Source organism: Chiloscyllium plagiosum, unplaced genomic scaffold, assembly GCF_037043375.1.
Source record: "Chiloscyllium plagiosum isolate Xiang-an unplaced genomic scaffold, Cpla_swu_hap1 HiC_scaffold_14, whole genome shotgun sequence".
Classification (NCBI taxonomy): domain Eukaryota; kingdom Metazoa; phylum Chordata; class Chondrichthyes; order Orectolobiformes; family Hemiscylliidae; genus Chiloscyllium; species Chiloscyllium plagiosum.
In genome coordinates this window covers 23,957,348-23,973,659 of record NW_028270152.1, presented here as the reverse complement: position 1 = coordinate 23,973,659, position 16,312 = coordinate 23,957,348, and the positions used below count along the sequence as shown (strand labels likewise).

Sequence of the window (16,312 nt, the reverse complement as noted above, 5' to 3'; positions counted from 1 at the left end):
TTGTTTTCTTGAGTATTTTTTGTACTATTTTGAATTGTATTGTTTTGTATTTGTAATATTTAAAAATCTATTTTTTCACTAAAAATATATTTTAACAAAATATATATATAAAAATCTATATCTCTGTAACTAATTGGACCATGTTATACTGAATTTGCTATTAGATTCCAGCTTGTTTGGTGCTTATTTATTTTTGCTGTTGACATCTAAGTGATAATTTCAAATAATTATTATTCTGAATAATTATTTTATGAAAATCAAATTTTGTTTTTACAACAACAATCACCAATTGTTTGGTTTTTTTCATGAATGAATATTTTGGATAATTGCAGGTGAGTTTTTTTGTACGTGATTACATGACCACAAGGTGGAGTACTTTACAGTTGCCAAAGTCCCAATTAATTCTTGAACAAGTTAAACAAGTCAAGCTAGTTAATGAATTTTGAATAGTATTTAACATATACTGGACACATATTTCTTGGAATCTTAAAAAAGTAATGTTCAAACAAATTGAAAGCTATGAAGGTCAAACTAAGTTAAAGTTCTCAAGTGAACTTTAACAATAGGTGCCATGTTGGCTCAGATAATGCGTTGAAGGTGTGAGGTGCCCTGTGTGAGACTGTCAGTGCCCCAGTGTTAAGACTGATTCTAATCTAAAAAAAGGATTTACAGAATCTTACATGGATTCATGCAGTTTTTGAGCAAAATAACATGTAACTCTACAAGTACAAATTCACCCCATAAACTTGTGTGTGCGTGTGCATTTGGGTTTGTGTGTGTGGGGCAGGGGGTATGAGTGAGTGTCTGTGAGAGAGAGTGTGTGTATGAGTTGTAGGAGTGTATGTGTGGACGTATGAGTGAGCTTGTGTGTGAGAGAGGGTCTGTAGTGTGTGCCTGTGTGTAGGAGTGTCTGTGTGTGTGTAGTGCAGTGGGGTCACTTGTAGTGTGACAAGAAGCAAAGGTCCTGGTTAAGGCCAGCCCCATGGGTACCAAACTTGGCTATCAGCCTTTCTTAGCCATTTTGTGCTGTTGCCTGTCCCGAAGTCCACATTGGAGGATGGTCACCCAAAGGTCCAAGGTCGAATGTCACACTCCTGTCTGTTGATTGCTGTGCAGTGTCCATTCATCCATTGCTGTCGTCTCTGCTCAGTCTCACCAATGTACCATACCTCAGGGCATCTTTGCCTGCAGCGTATGAGGTAGACAACTTTGACCGAGTCACATAAGTACCTGCCACGTACATGGTGGGAAGTGTCCCCATGTGTAATGGCAGCATTCGTATTGACACTCTGACATGTCTTGCAGCACCTACCGTGACAAGGTCGTTATGGTGTTGTCCTAAAAGCTGGGCATTCCTATAACACTTTCATTCAACTGCCAATCATACACAGGAACATAATATTATTCAGGCATATTTATTTTGACATGCTTGAAATCCTATTTGAATTGCATTAACCCAACAGAGTTTCCCACCCTTAGCAACCCAGGGCTAATCATTTTTTGACACCCCACCTTCATTAATCCAGCATGAATTTCCAAATTCTAACACCCATACAAAGAATAAGAGTGATTACATAAATTTTGGATTGTTTGCATTTCACATGTTGTTTCTTCTCATTGCCCACCCCACATTACCATTTGTTCAGTGCAGGAGAACATAAACACACACTATGAATCAATCGTGAGTGCCTTGGAAGCTCAAAATAGTACTGAACAAATTCTGGAAATGGACAAGAGACTTGTATCTGTAAGTTATTTATCTGTTTGTAATATAAAGAAATATGCCATGGATTGAAATAAATTATTTGTTTTGATCTCTATACAAATTAGGTTTTCCTTCAGCAGTTATTAGAAGTCAATTGTAAATTGAACTGACATCTTTTCACTTGTGCAAAATATTTTTGCATTTGAGCCTTGCCTTCAGTGTTGTATTTTGAGAGCATTAAAATTTATTCCTCCTGTCAACAGATGAATCCAGCTATGTTTGTTTATTGTGACAAACATGCAATTACTAAAAGTTAACTGAACTGAAGAAATTAATTTATCTGGTATAATTTTTATGATCATTTTAGCCATGTAAAAAACATGAATAATTATTCAAATAATTTGAAAATGTTTATACTTGTACAGTTTAAATTGTACGTCAGGCACTATTTGCCTATAGTTCTGATCACTTTTTGACAGCTTTTAAGTTTGTGAATTTCAGTAAATTTCAGTAATTGCTTTACGTAACGGATTTCAGAGTTCTTACTTAAAAATGCCCTGTAAAGCTTGGCTAAGAGCTCTGAAATCCATTAGTTTGTTGTAACCCTTCTGACCCAGATTCTTTGATTTCTGCTATCAATTGCATAAATGTTTATTTACACAAGACTGAAGTGCAATTTTTGCTGTTGATACTTTTACTGATCTGTAGTAAAATGATGTTTTAACATAATAGAAAGTTTACGATGTATGACTATTTACTTATATACAAAGCATCAAGACCAGAGATTTTGAAGGAAGTGAAGGTAGACATTGGGGATACTGGCCATTATGCTTTAGTCTTCTCTGGACTGCAGGGAGGTGCCAGAAGGCTGAAGAATTGAAAGCATTGAAGTTATGTTCAAGAAGGGCTGTAAAGATAATCCCAGCATTTACAGGCCAGTCAGTTTAATGAAGTCTGTATGGATGCATTAACATCTCATTAGCTCACCTCATTTGCTGCTTTTCCATCTAGCAGAGAGAAGCAAAGTGGCACCAATTCTGAACCTGTAAGTCAGACTGGTTACTGAGTGGCTGCAGTTCTCCTGCATCTTCTTCAAGCCTTCAACTTGGGCAACATTCTCAGAATATCTCTGGGGCATACTCTATGTGCAGTGACCACCTGCACCCTCCATCTATGGAGTCTTAGCATATCATCATAACTTATCTTAGACTCACTTATAAAAGAGATGGAAAACAGAAATTGCTGGAAAAACTCAGCAGGTCTGGCAGGATCTGGATGCTGTGGATCCATTCTGAAAAAAATCACTGGACCAAAAATGTTAACTGTGCTTTGTCTGCTCAGATGCTGAGTGTCTCCAGCAATTTCTGTTTGTATTTCTGATTTCCAGCATCTTCAGTTCTTTGTCTTTTTTCAGTTATAATAGAGTCCAACACTTCATTATTGTTCTTTGGAACTCACCACCACCTTACATTGAAATGCTTTTGTTAGGTTGCTTTCTGTGCAGGAACAGGCACCTGTGTCATGTATCAGAACAGGAGCATCTTATGGCTCGTTCTTGATTTCTGAGTACTCACTCAATTTCCACTTACTTCATTGCTCGTAACGTCTCTGCGTTACTTTTTTCATATTGCCAGTCCAGAACTTATAGGCTTTTCTCAGTTTTGTTGAAGACGGAAAGTCAGGCGTCTTGTTGTGTTTGCCAGCTCTGAACAGTCAAGGGGTGAATATGTTGTTGTACAGCATCATGCTATGTCAATCAGCATGTGCCAAAATCCTTAGCTGCAAAGACGTTGCTGAATTTTACCAAAAAAGCAGCTATGCCTCAATTTTGGTGGGTATCATGGAGGAATTTTGTCTGTGAACCCCAGAACATTTGTCAGATTAGAAGAATAATTAACCTTGATATCAGTCCACTAATCAACAAAGGTAATCATTTGTGGCTTGACAGATACACAACACAAGCAGAACAGTGAGCAGTTGTAGGAGGGAGGGCTTCAGATATGTGGATTATTGGGATGTCTTCTGGAACAGTTGGGACCTGTACAAGAAGGATGGGTTGCCCTTAAACTGGAGGGGGCACCAATATCCTGGCAGGGAAGTTTGTCAGTGCCACTTGGAAAGGTTTAAACTAGTGCAGCCTGGTTGGGGATGTGTGTGTATGGTGGGTGGGGAGGGAGCGGTGGGATGAGGGAGCCAGAGCAGTAAATCAGCAAGTAAAAAGGCTGAGGAGGAGCCTGTGACTAAGGCTAGGAAGACTCTGGGGTGGCATGGTGGCTCAGTAGTTAGCACTGCTGCCTCACAGTGGTGGGGACTCAGGTGACTGTCTGTGTGGAGTTTGCACGTTTTCCCCATGTCTGCATGGGTTTCCTCCAGGTGTTCCGGTTTCCTCCCACAATCCAAAGGTGTGCAGGTCAGGTCAGGTGAATTGGCTATGCTGAATTGCCCATAGTGTTAGGTAAATAGTCAGGGGTAAATGTAGGGGAATAGGTCTCAGTGGGTTACTCTTCAGAGGGTAGGTGTGAACTTATTGGGCCGAAGGGCCTGTTTCCATACTGGAGAGAATCTAATCCAAACAAGATCAGACAGGGGAGGTTACTGAATGCAGTGGGACTGTGGTCTGAAATGCAACCAGAATGGTTTTAATGCAACCAGAATGACAGTTAAGACCGATGAACCTAGAACTAGAATTAATATACATAACTATGATGTTGTAGCTATTATAGAGACTTCATTGGGTCAAGTCTGGCAGCTTAACATTCTGGAATTTAGATGTTTCACGTATGATAAAGAGGGAGGTGAAACAGGTGGGGGAATTGCATTACTGATAAGGGAGGATATCACAGCTGTACTGAGGGAGGACACCTTGGAGGGCTCATCATTAAGGCCATATAGGTGGAGCTCAGGAATAGGAAGGGAGCAGTCACTTTGGGATTGTACAAAGGCCTCCCAACAGCTGGCGAGAGATAGAGGAACAGATATGTTGTGGTTCTGTTCGCCGAGCTGGGAATTTGTTTTGCAGACGTTTCGTCCCCTGTCTAGGTGACAATCTCAGTGCTTGGGAGCCTCCTGTGAAGCGCTTCTGTGATGTTTCCTCTGGTATTTATAGTGGTTTGTCTCTGCCGCTTCTGGTTGTCAGTTCCAGCTGTCCGCTGCAGTGGCCGGTCCAGGTTGATGTGTTTCTTGATAGAATCTGTGGATGAGTGCCATGCCTCTAGGAATTCCCTGGCTGTTCTCTGTTTGGCTTGTCCTATAATAGTAGTGTTGTCCCAGTCAAACTCATGTTGCTTGTCATCTGTGTGTGTGGCTACTAAGGATAGCTGGTCGTGTCGTTTCGTGGCTGGTTGGTGTTCATGGATATGGATCGTTAGCTGTCTTCCTGTTTGTCCTATGTAGTGTTTTGTGCAGTCCTTGCATGGGATTTTGTACACTACATTGGTTTTGCTCATGCTGGGTATCAGGTCCTTTGTCCTGGTGAGTTGTTGTCTGTGAGTGGCTGTTGGTTTGTGTGCTGTTATGAGTCCTAGTGGTCGTAGTAGTCTGGTTGTCAGTTCAGAAATGTTCTTGATGTATGGTAACGTGGCTAGTCCTTTGGGTTGTGGCATGTCCTCATTCCATTATCTTTCCCTTAGGCACCTGTTGATGAAATTGCGGGGGTATCCATTTTTGGCGAGTACATTGTAGAGGTGTTCTTCTTTCTCTTTTTGCAGTTCTGGTGTGCTGCAGTGTGTTGTGGCCCTTTTGAACAGTGTCTTGATGCAACTTCTTTTGTGTGTTGGGGTGGTTGTTTTCGTAGTTCAGGACTTGGTCTGTGTGTGTGGTTTTCCTGTATACCTTTGTGGTGAATTCTCCGTTCGGTGTTCTCTGTACCATCACATCTAGGAATGGGAGTTGGTTGTCCTTTTCTTCCTCTCTAGTAAATCTGATTCCTGTGAGTGTGGCGTTGATGATCCGGTGTGTGTTTTCTATGAGCACCCGAGCTACAAATCTTCTCACAAACCTTGAACAGATATATGGACAAATTATGGAAAAATGTAAAAACAGGGTTTTTGTGGTTAATTTTAATTTACTCCATATTGACTGGAACTCATTGTGCCGGGGTTCGGTTGAGGAAGAATTTGTTCGGTGTGTTCAGGAGTTTTTTTGAAATATTGTGCAAATAGTACAACTAATGAATGTGCCTGGTAATGGAGAAAGAGCCCAGCCAGGTGATCAACATTTCAGTGGAGGAGTATTTCAGTAAGAGTGAGCATAATTTTGTAAGTTTAAACTACTTACGGATAAGGATGAGAATACTTGGGTGAAAGAGGAAACCTAACTACCACAACATTAGACAGGTAAATCCACATCTGGCATGTGGGAATCTTTTAAAGATTAGAGTTCAGGACTAGCATGTTTCTGTGAAAATGAAGGAAAAGGATGACGAGATTTGGCAACTGGATGTTAAGAGAAATTGAGAGCTTAGTCATAAAGGAAGACGAGGTATTTGCAAAATTTAGCAAACTGAAGATAGGCAGTGTCCTCAAAGAATATAAAGATAGCAGGAAAGAACTCAAACAATGAATTAGGAGGACTAAAAGGGACCATGAAATGTGTTTGACAAACAGGATTACGACAATTCCCAAGGCATTCATTCATATATAAGGAGGTAGAGGACAGCAAGGGAAAATATAGGTTCACTTAAGGACAAAGGAGAAAAATTATGCATTGAGCTGGAGGAAGTGGGTGAGGCCCTTAATGAATGCTTTGCATCAGAATTCACAAAGGAGAAGGACATTGTGGATTGTGAGTCTCGGGAGGGGTATGTTGATATTCTTAGGCATATCGGTATAAAAAAGGTGTTGGGTATTTCAATAAGCTTTGAGGTAAAAAGGTCCCTAGGACATGATGGCACCTATCTCAGAATGTTGAGGAAGACGGGTGAAGAAATTATTGGGGCCTTGTACAAAGTATTTGTTTCCTCTCCACAGGAGAGGTCCCAAAGGACTGCAGAATAATCAACGTTGTTCCTTTGTTTAAGAAGGGTAACTGATGATCCAAGAAATTGCAGTCAATGGTAGGGAAATTGAAAATTCTTAGAGATTTACTCACATTTGGAAAATTATGGACTTATTAGTGATCAGCGGTATGGCTTTGTGCGGGGAAGGTGATGTCTTGCAAACTTGATTAAGTTTTTTTTGAGGATGTGAAAGAGATGATTGAAAGCAGAATGGTAGGCTGATATTAAAGCTGAAATCACATGGTATCTGTGGTGACCTGTTAAGATGGAAACAGAACTGGCTTATTCATAAAGTCAGAGTAGGGATGGAAGGTGGTTTTCTGGCTGAAGATATGTGACCAATAGCTTTTTGTAGGGATCAGTGCTGGGTTACCAGTTGTTTGTAATATAATATATATCAGTAAGTTGAAAGAAATTGTAAATGATCGACTTACTGGGTTTGTCGATGGCACGAAGATTCGGGAATCTGCAGACAAGGAGGATGATTGCCAAAGAGTGCAGCAGCATATAAGTAGGCTAGAGACTTGACCAGAGCATTTACAGATGGAGTTTAATCTGGACAAATACATGGTGATGTATTTTGGGAGATCTAATGGAGGAGGGAAGTATGCGATAAATGGCAGAACCCTTAATAGATTAGGCAAAAGTGAGGACTGCAGATGTTGGAAATCAGAGTCTAGATTAGAGTGGTGCTGGAAAAGCACAGCAGGTCAGGCAGCATCCGAGGAGCAGGAAAATCGACGTTTTGGGCAAAAGCCCTTCATCAGGACTGAAGGCAGGGAGCCTCCAGGGTGGAGAGATAAATGGGAGGGGGTGAGGCTGGGGAGAAGGTAGCAAAGAGTACAGTAGGTGGATGGGGGTGGGGAGGAAGGTGATAGGTCAGAGAGGAGGGTGGAGCGGATAGGTGGGAAGGAAGATTGGCAGGTAGGACCGGTCATGAGGGTAGTGCTGAGCTGGAAGGTTGGAACTGGAGTAAGGTGGGGGGACGGGAAATGAGAAAACTGGTGAAGTCCACATTGATTCACTGAGGTTGAAGTGTTCTGAGGCGGAAGATGAGGCATTCTTCATGCTTCTGGGACGCCCAGAACCTGCATGTCCTCGGCACAGTGGGAGGGGGAGTTGAAATGTTGGGCCATGGAGTGGTGGGGTTGATTGGTGCAGGTGTCCCAGAGATGTTCCCTAAAATGCTCTGCAAGAAGGCATTCAGTCTCCCCAATGTAGAGGAGACCGCATCGGGAGCAACAGATACAATAACTGACATTGGTGGATGTACAGGTGAAACTTTGATGGATGTGGAAGGTTCCTTTGGGGCCTTGGATGGAGGTGAGGGGGGAGGTGTGGGCGCAGGTTTGCAATTCTGGTGGTGACAGGGGAAGGTGCCAGGAGGGGAGGGTGGGTTGTTGGGGGTGCGTGGACCTGACTGGGTAGTCACGGAGGGAACGGTCTTTGCGGAAAGGGGTGGGGAGGGAAATAGATCTCTGGTGATGGGCTTCACTTGGAGGTGGCGTAAATGTCTGCGGATGATGCGGTTTATGCGAAGGTTGGTAGGGTGGAAAGTGAGGACCGGGGGTCCTGTCCTTGTTATGGTTGGAGGGGTGGTATTTGAGGGCGGAGTTGCGGGATGTGGATGAGATGCGTTGGAGGGCATCTTCAACCATGTGGGAAGGGAAATTGCAGTCTCTAAAGAAGGAGGCCATCTGGTGTGTTCTGTGGTGGAACTGGTCCTCCTGGGAGCAGATACGGCAGAGGTGGAGGAATTGGGAAAAAGGGATAGCATTTTTGCAGGAGGTCAGGTGGTAAGAGGTGTAATCCAGGTAGCTGTGGGAGTCGGTGGATTTGTAAAAAATGTCAGTGTCAAATTGGTCGTCACTGATGGAGTTGGAGAGGTCCGGGAAGGGGAGGAATGTGTCAGAGATGGTCCAGGTGAATTTAAGGTCAGGGTGGAATGTGTTGGTGAAGTTGATGAACTGCTCAACCGCCTTGTGGGAGCACGAGGTGGCACCAATGCAGTCATCAGTGTAGCAGAGGATGAGGTGGGGAGTGGTGTCAGTGTAACTACGGAAGATGGACTGTTCTACGTAGCTGACAAAGAGACAGGCATAGCTGGGGCCCATATGGGTGTCTATGGCTACCCCTTTGGTCTGGAGGAAGTGGGAGGATCCGAAGGAGAAATTGTTAAGGGTGAGGACCAGTTCAGCCAAACGAACGACAGTGTCAGTGGAAAAGTACTGTTGAGGACGTCGGGAGAGGAAGAAACAGAGGGCTTGGAGGCCCTGGTCATGGTGGATGGAGGTGTAGAAGGATTGAATGTCCATGGTGAAGATAAGGCTTTGGGGGCCGGGAAATGGAATTCTTGGAGGAAGTGGAGGACGGGGTGGTATCAAGAATGTATGTGGGGAGTTCCTGGACCGGGGGGATAGGACAGTATCGAGGTAGGTGAAGATCGGTTCAGTGAGGCAGGAGCAGGCTGAGACAATGGGTCGACCAGGGTGGTCGGGCTTGTGGATCTTGGGAAGGAGGTAGAATCGGGCAGTGCGGGGTTCCCAGACTACGAGGTTGGAAGCTGTGGGTGGGAGATCACCTGAAGTGATGAGGTTGTGTATAGTCTGGGAGATGATGTTTGGTGATGGGGTGTGGGGTCATGGTAGAGGGGGCGGTAGGAGGAGGTTTCTTCGAGTTGGCGTTTGGCTTCAGTGGTGTAGAGGTCAGTGCACCAGACTACCACTGCACCCCCTTTATCCGCTAGTTTGATGGTGAAGTTGGGATTGAAGCAGAGGGAGTGGAGGGCTGCGCGTTGTGAAGGTGAGAGGTTGGAGTGGGGGAGGGGGGTAGACAGGTTGAGGCGGTTAATGTCTCGGTGGCAGTTGGAAATGAAGCGATCGAGGGTGGGTAATAGGCCAACACGGGCTGTCCAGGTGGATGGTGTGTGTTGGAGGTGTGCAAAGGGGTCCTTGGAAAGTGGGCGGATGTCCTGATTGAAAAAGTAAGCTCAGAGGCGGAGGCGGCGGAACCCTTAATAACATCATTGTATAGAGGGATCTAGACATAGAGGACAACAATTCTCTGAAAATGGCAACAGAAGTGGATAAGGTAGTCAAAAAGGCATACAGCATGCTTGTTTTCTCTAGTCGGGGCACAGAATATAAACATTGGTAAGTCATGGTCCAGCTATATAGACCTTTGGTTAGATAATATTTGGATTATTGTGTACAGTTCTGGTCGCCACTCTACAAGAATGATGTGGAGACTTTGGAGAGGGTGCAGAAACAGTTTACCAGGATTTTGCCTGGTTTGGAGGATATTAGGTATGAGGAGAGGTTGGAAAAGCTTGGTCTGTTTTCACTTGAATGTTGAAGGATGAGAGTTAACCTGATAAAAGTTTACAAAATAATGTGAGGCATGGATAATCGAAGTCTTTTTCCCAGAGCAGAAATGTCAACGACTAGGGACCAAAGGTTAAGGTAAAGAGAGTAAGTTGGAAGGAAATATGAGAGGCAAGGCTTTTACATGGAAGTGGTAGGTGCCTGAAATGTGCTGCCAGAGGAGGTATTGGAGGCGAATACAGTATTAATATTTAAGCGGCATTTTGAGGATATATGAATAGACATGAACTAGAAGGATACGAATTGCATAGTGACAAAAGGTTTTTAGTTTTGATAAGCATCATGTGTCAGTGTAGTATTAGTGAGCTGAAGGTCTGTTCCTGTGCTGTACTGTTCTTTGTTAACAATACTAAATTGTCACACTGCTTGTCTGCCATCTGATTCCAGATGAACAGAAATTTCTTCCATTAAATTTAAGAAGACCATCCATTTTCTTCACCTCTTACTACAGACTCTGTTCCCTAGTTAGCTCTGCCACCACATTCTCTGGCAACTATTTGAAGCTGAAACAAACCTCTTGTAGCCTTCGCATTATACTCAATCTTAAGATGACATTGGTGAGGCCTCTTTTGGAGTACCAGGCTCAATTCTGGTCTCCCTGTTATAGGAAGGATATTATTGAGCTGGAGATGGTTCAGAAGAGATTTACCAAGATGTTGCTGGGACTGAAGCGGTTGAATTATAAGGAGAAGCTAGATAGGCAGGGACTTTTTCCACTGGACAAGAGGAGATTGAGAGGTGACCTTATTGGTTTATAAAATAATGAAGGGTATAGATAAGGTGAATGGCAGTTTTCTTTTCCTTAGGATGGGGGACTTCAGGACAAGGGCACATATTTTTAAAAGTGAGAGGAGAAATATTTAAAGACACATGGGGCAATTGTTTATTACAAAGCGTGGTTCATGTATGGGATGAACCTCCAGAGGACATGATGGATGCAGGTACAGTTGCAATGTTTAAAAGACATTTAGATAAGTACATGAAGAAGAAATGTTTGGAGAGGTATGGGCCAAGCGCAGGCAAGTGGGACTGATATAGTTTGGAATTATGGCCGGCATGGACTGGTTGGACCAAAGGGTATTTCCATGCTGTATGACCCAATGACCTTCTAACCACCTATCTATATCATTACCAAAACTACCTATTTCCACCTCTGTAACTTTGGTCAAATCCACTCCTGTCTCAGCTAACTCGCTGCCAGATACACATGGAGATACATGTTTAGGAGCATTTAATGGAAGAATGAGAGGCAAATAAGTTTTGGGAGAGAATACCTGCACTTTGACCTGGGAAATTAAAGGCATAGCCTCCAGTGGTGGAGCAGTTAAATTTGGAAATGCTCGAAATGCAGCAATACATTAAAAGTGATATTTTTGGTGAATTGTTGGTCTGATAGAGATTAAAGATTGGAAGGAATGAGGCCACAAGAGATTTGAAAACATGAATTAAAATTTGAAAAATGACTCCAGCTCATCTAGTAACTCAATTTAGTTCAACAAGTAGGAGTGATGGATAAGCAGGACTTAGAGAAGTTGAGATCTGGGTCTCAGCATACATTATGTTTATGAACGACATTGCTAAGGGGAAGCATGTGGATAGGAACTGCAAAGGATAAGAACAGCTCCTTGTGCGACATCAAAGGTAATATGGTGGGAATGAGAAAATACACCATTGCAAGTGATACCTTGGCTACATGTTTTTCCCTATTGTACACAGTACAGTCAGTATCTGTCCTCACTCAAGTACAAGGGTATACCATTTATCCTTTTTTTCAGTATTCTGTCTATCATTTTGCAAAGGAAATACCCAGGATTAGTTGAATTAAACAGGAAGCTAGGAATTATCCATATGCCACATATAGTAGTCACATTTTCATAGAATTTTATAAGTTGTCCTGAAAATGTGTCATTGCCAGAAGAATTTGACTGTATTTAGATTGTAGGACTGTGAAGGGCATAGCTTCATGAACACCATGACCTTTTCTCTTGCAGAAGGAGGTGGAAGTGAATAATCTTAGAACTCAACTACAAATAATGCAGGAATGCCTTGATGGAATTAAACATGCACAATGTCAACAAGATCAGAAAATGTCTGAACAGCTCTGTTGGTTTAAAGACAACTTTCAGGTTAAAGAAATTCTGTCTGAACTTCATAAACTCACTTCTAATTCAAGCCTGAACATTCAGGTGCAAAACAGTATGACACAAACAACTCCTAGTACAAATGAGGAACTCTGCATAGTTGGTAAGAAGAAGGCTTATTATGAAAGTACAAGAGTTTGCACAACACTATTCCAACCTCAACCAGATCTAGTGGACAACCACCAACCTTTAGATACTAAAGCTGTATGTTCAGAAATATTACCTAATGATAGTAGCAGTAGTCATCTGAATGGTTATCAGAAAACTTTGCCAGTTGATGCCAGGTCAGGGCTGTGTACTTCCATTCATGAGCATAATGCTATCTCTTTAAGTTGTGGAGGCAAGGCAGAAGGCACTTCTTCTTTTTCTACTGCAACAAACTCCAATCACACATCTGAGTGTCCATTTCCTCACATTGTACACAAGGAGGTTTTGCCAAATGAGTTATCTTTTCAAGTACCTCCCCATGCTGATGTCAAATTGACTGAATACCAGAATGGTACAAAGAACAAATCAGCCTATACTTCCAATGCTCCCAAGCAGTGCAATGTTAAGAAAATGGATCACAATGGCAAAGAAAACAAATGGACTCCTGTTTCCTTCAATCCAAATGTAAAATATAAGTTTGGTCAGAAAATGTGGCAGGACACTATGAAGAACAACAATACAAGGAGAAGTTATAGCGCAGCAGCAGGCAGGAAGATGGCAACTAGACGATGCACTGAAAAGGGAGCCACCTATAATGCACATAGTAAGAGAAAGGAAATCATTGCCAAAGCATCAGATAAATCAAAGTCCCTTAATGTTTTCATGAAAAAACCTGCTCTGGATAAGCCAAAGATTAAGGCAAATACCCGCAGAAAAACAAATATAAATGAAAGGAGAAGATACCCTCTTGAGGGACTGTATATGAGAGATCAGAACTGGCAGGGACATGTGAAGAAGGGCAATAATCCACAGCAAAATGAGGGGAAAGAAATTCCTAAAATGTCTGAGAGAAATCTTTCATGGCAGTCTTCTAACTCTTTACAAAGGAGCAACTTGCAAAGTGGTATGGAATCTGAACATCAACTTCAGTCATGGTTTAGTCCTTTAACTCAGGAGAGCACCTGTGCTAAATTACCAAAAGTTTCACTTGGAAAGGAAGCACAAAACAAAACACAGCTCAACCTTTTTGACAGCAGTGATGATTCTGACTGATTAGTGTGTATACAGCTCTTATTACATTTCACATCAATATTTTTCGCACAGTTGGAAGAATGAATGATAAAATATTAAAAATTCATTTTAGTATAAAGTTTATGTTTATGTAGTAAATATATTTTGTTCATATTGATACACTATATCCTGACAGTTGAATGTCAGTCTTGGATTATTGCTTTGGAAATTAATCCATTCTAATTATGATTTTGTTTGTTATTTGAAACAGCTATAAATTTAACAGCATTCATAGCATCCGTTTGTTTCTGATATTTGTCCTGTCACTGGTTTGATTGTTAAGATATTGGCACTTTTTTGTATGTGTATTTTATTTGTGGTTAGCACTAATTTTCCAGTACCTTATTTACCTTTGCTAATGTACACCTACCATCTGATTGTAAGAGCATTTCTGTTCTATACTGTTATCTTTATATTGCACACTGTACTTTGACATTTTATAGTTGTCCAACTACTTCTGAAAACTATTTCCATTACATCCAGTAATAGTCTTTAATACAAATTTTTTCTGTTCTTATATCTGAAATGCAAACCTATGTATATATATATATGAGATGATTTGTTTAAATCATAATAAATCTCAGTTTAAATTAAGCAGAGGAATTAAGGGAAAAATGGATTACCTGATATATTAACTGGCTGATATAATGTCTTTTAGCCAAAAGCTGTTCTTACACCCTGACACGAGGCCTGTTGTTTTCTTTCTGATCTTTTTTTTAGCTGCTATACAACCTTGTTTTGACAGATCCTTCCAGCTTTCAAAATTCGTTCCTGGGGCACACAGGATAGTTAATAATTTTCCATTGTTGCTAATACATTGAAAAGGATTAAAGTGCTTGATACATCAGATTTCACACAGTCTGTGGAAAGCTTAGTGGAATGAATAGCTTTTTCTCCTTCCACGCTTTCTTGTGTAATTGAAATATGACTGCCATAGGAAGAATAGTGTATCAATATTGAAGGCAGAGTATGTTGGACATGAATCAAGGAATTGGATTAATTAATATTAAGAGTTCACTCAAGTGGGCACTGGTTCCTGGAATCCTACCCACATCCTACTTAGCAACTGCATGCTGTATCTCAGGGATATTATCCTAAAACATAAGGTGGAATTTAAAGGTTGTAACAGTAAGCCCATCCACAAACTGGAGAGCCAGTGGCAGGGAATTGGGACGTCTTTTCTTGAGCAGCTGCCTTGTCACTGACTGAGCTGTTTGTCAGACACAATGTCTGAGTAAGAGATACTCCCAACTGGCTTTGTCTGACAGTTTGCCCACATGGCCCCCAATCACTATACTAGTCCTGAAGGACCATGAAATTCCATCCAGTGTATCAGCTTTCAAATATAAAGTGGTGGTACGCAGCTCTGCCACACCATCACCTCTCCTGACTCTCAAGTGCAGCTAAATTACCAAACTGCTTGTCAAAGATCCAGTACTAGATAAACAGTTTTTTTTCCAATTAAATATTACAAAAAACAAACTCTATTCCTTAGCCACAAACTCCCATTCCTCTCCCTGGCAAATGTCTAAGGTCAAACCAGGATACTTGCAATCTTGATATCACATTTGACCTCTAATGAGCTTATGATCAACTGAGAACATCTATTTCAAACTACACCCCTACTTAAAGTTGTTTTTTGCAAGTCTCTGTTGATTTTCTTACCTGACTGATCTTCTACATCGAATCATGTAGCACAGAAACAGACTCTTTGGTCTCTTTCCCAGACTAACCTAATCCCATTTGCCTACATTTGGTCCATGTAGTCTTTCCTATTCATACACCTCCCAAATCTCTCTTAAATGTTGTAACTGTGTGTGAAAAGGTTGCCCCTCAGGTCCTTTTTAAATCTTTCTCCTCTCACCTTAAAAATATGCCCTCTAGTTTTAAACTCCCCTACACCTTTTCTATGCCCCTCATTTTATAAACCTCCATAAAGTCACCCTTCAACCTCCTATGCTGCAGTGAAAAAATGTCCCAGCCTATCCTGACTCTGAGCAATGAAGACAAGCATGCTAAAAATCAACCACCCTGTCTACCTGTGACACAACTTTCAAAGGACAGTCTACCTGAGCTCCTAGGTCTCTCTGTTCAACCACACTTACTGGACCCCTACCATCAACTGCATAAGTCCTACCCTTACACATTAAATGGTCTCAAGTTTACACAATGTAAAGCTCTGTTGTCTGTTTCCTTACTTGCACTAAGATCTGTTCATTCACCAATCACTTGTGCTTGCCAACCTAAATTGGCTGTCATTAATTCTAAAATTCCCGTCCTTATCTTCAAATCCCTTCATGTCTCTATCTCTATTATTTCCACAATCATTTGGGAGCTTGACCTTCCTTTAGCTCTGTCTCATCACAATTTTAATAGTGCACCATTGTTAGCTTCTAATGCCTGAAGCTTTGGATATTCCCTTTCAAATCTATGTATCTACTCTTTTTTTTCCCTTTGATCCTTAAAATCTTAGACAAAGAAGATTTTGATATTTCCTAATGTGGCTGGATGTCAAATACTACTTTATAACAATATGTGAAGTGCCTTAAGTTTTTTATTACATTAAAACTGCTACATAAATTCTAGCTGTTGAATACCTGAAACCAGCAGAGTATCTAGGAATTGAACAGTTTCACAACTTGGGTGTCTTAAGGGAGATTTTCTGCTTCAGTACATGCATGCCATGATTGTAATCCACTAATCAGAGCAGACAGCAGATCATGGGCTGAAGTGTGAGATTTTCAATTGATACTGTAGGTATTGAAGTGGAAAATCATCTCAAGTTTAACACAAGTAGAAATTAATTCCAGCCTCTGAATTTGGCTCTAAGGTAGTATTTAATAAGGGGAGGTTGCAAATGGGCACCTTA

At 41.5% G+C, this 16,312-nt stretch overlaps 1 protein-coding gene across 1 annotated transcript in view; it reads left to right on the top strand.

Moving 5' to 3' along the window:
- iho1 (interactor of HORMAD1 1) overlaps nt 1-14,019 on the top strand; it is a 29,379-nt gene extending 15,360 nt beyond the window's left edge. Inside the window, exons 6-7 of the mRNA XM_043708630.2 lie at nt 1,647-1,747; nt 12,076-14,019. Coding sequence (XP_043564565.2) covers nt 1,647-1,747; nt 12,076-13,425 — 1,451 coding nt within the window. The 3' untranslated portion in view covers nt 13,426-14,019. The remainder of the gene's footprint in view (nt 1-1,646; nt 1,748-12,075) is intronic.
- The last annotated feature ends 2,293 nt before the right edge of the window (nt 14,020-16,312 follow it).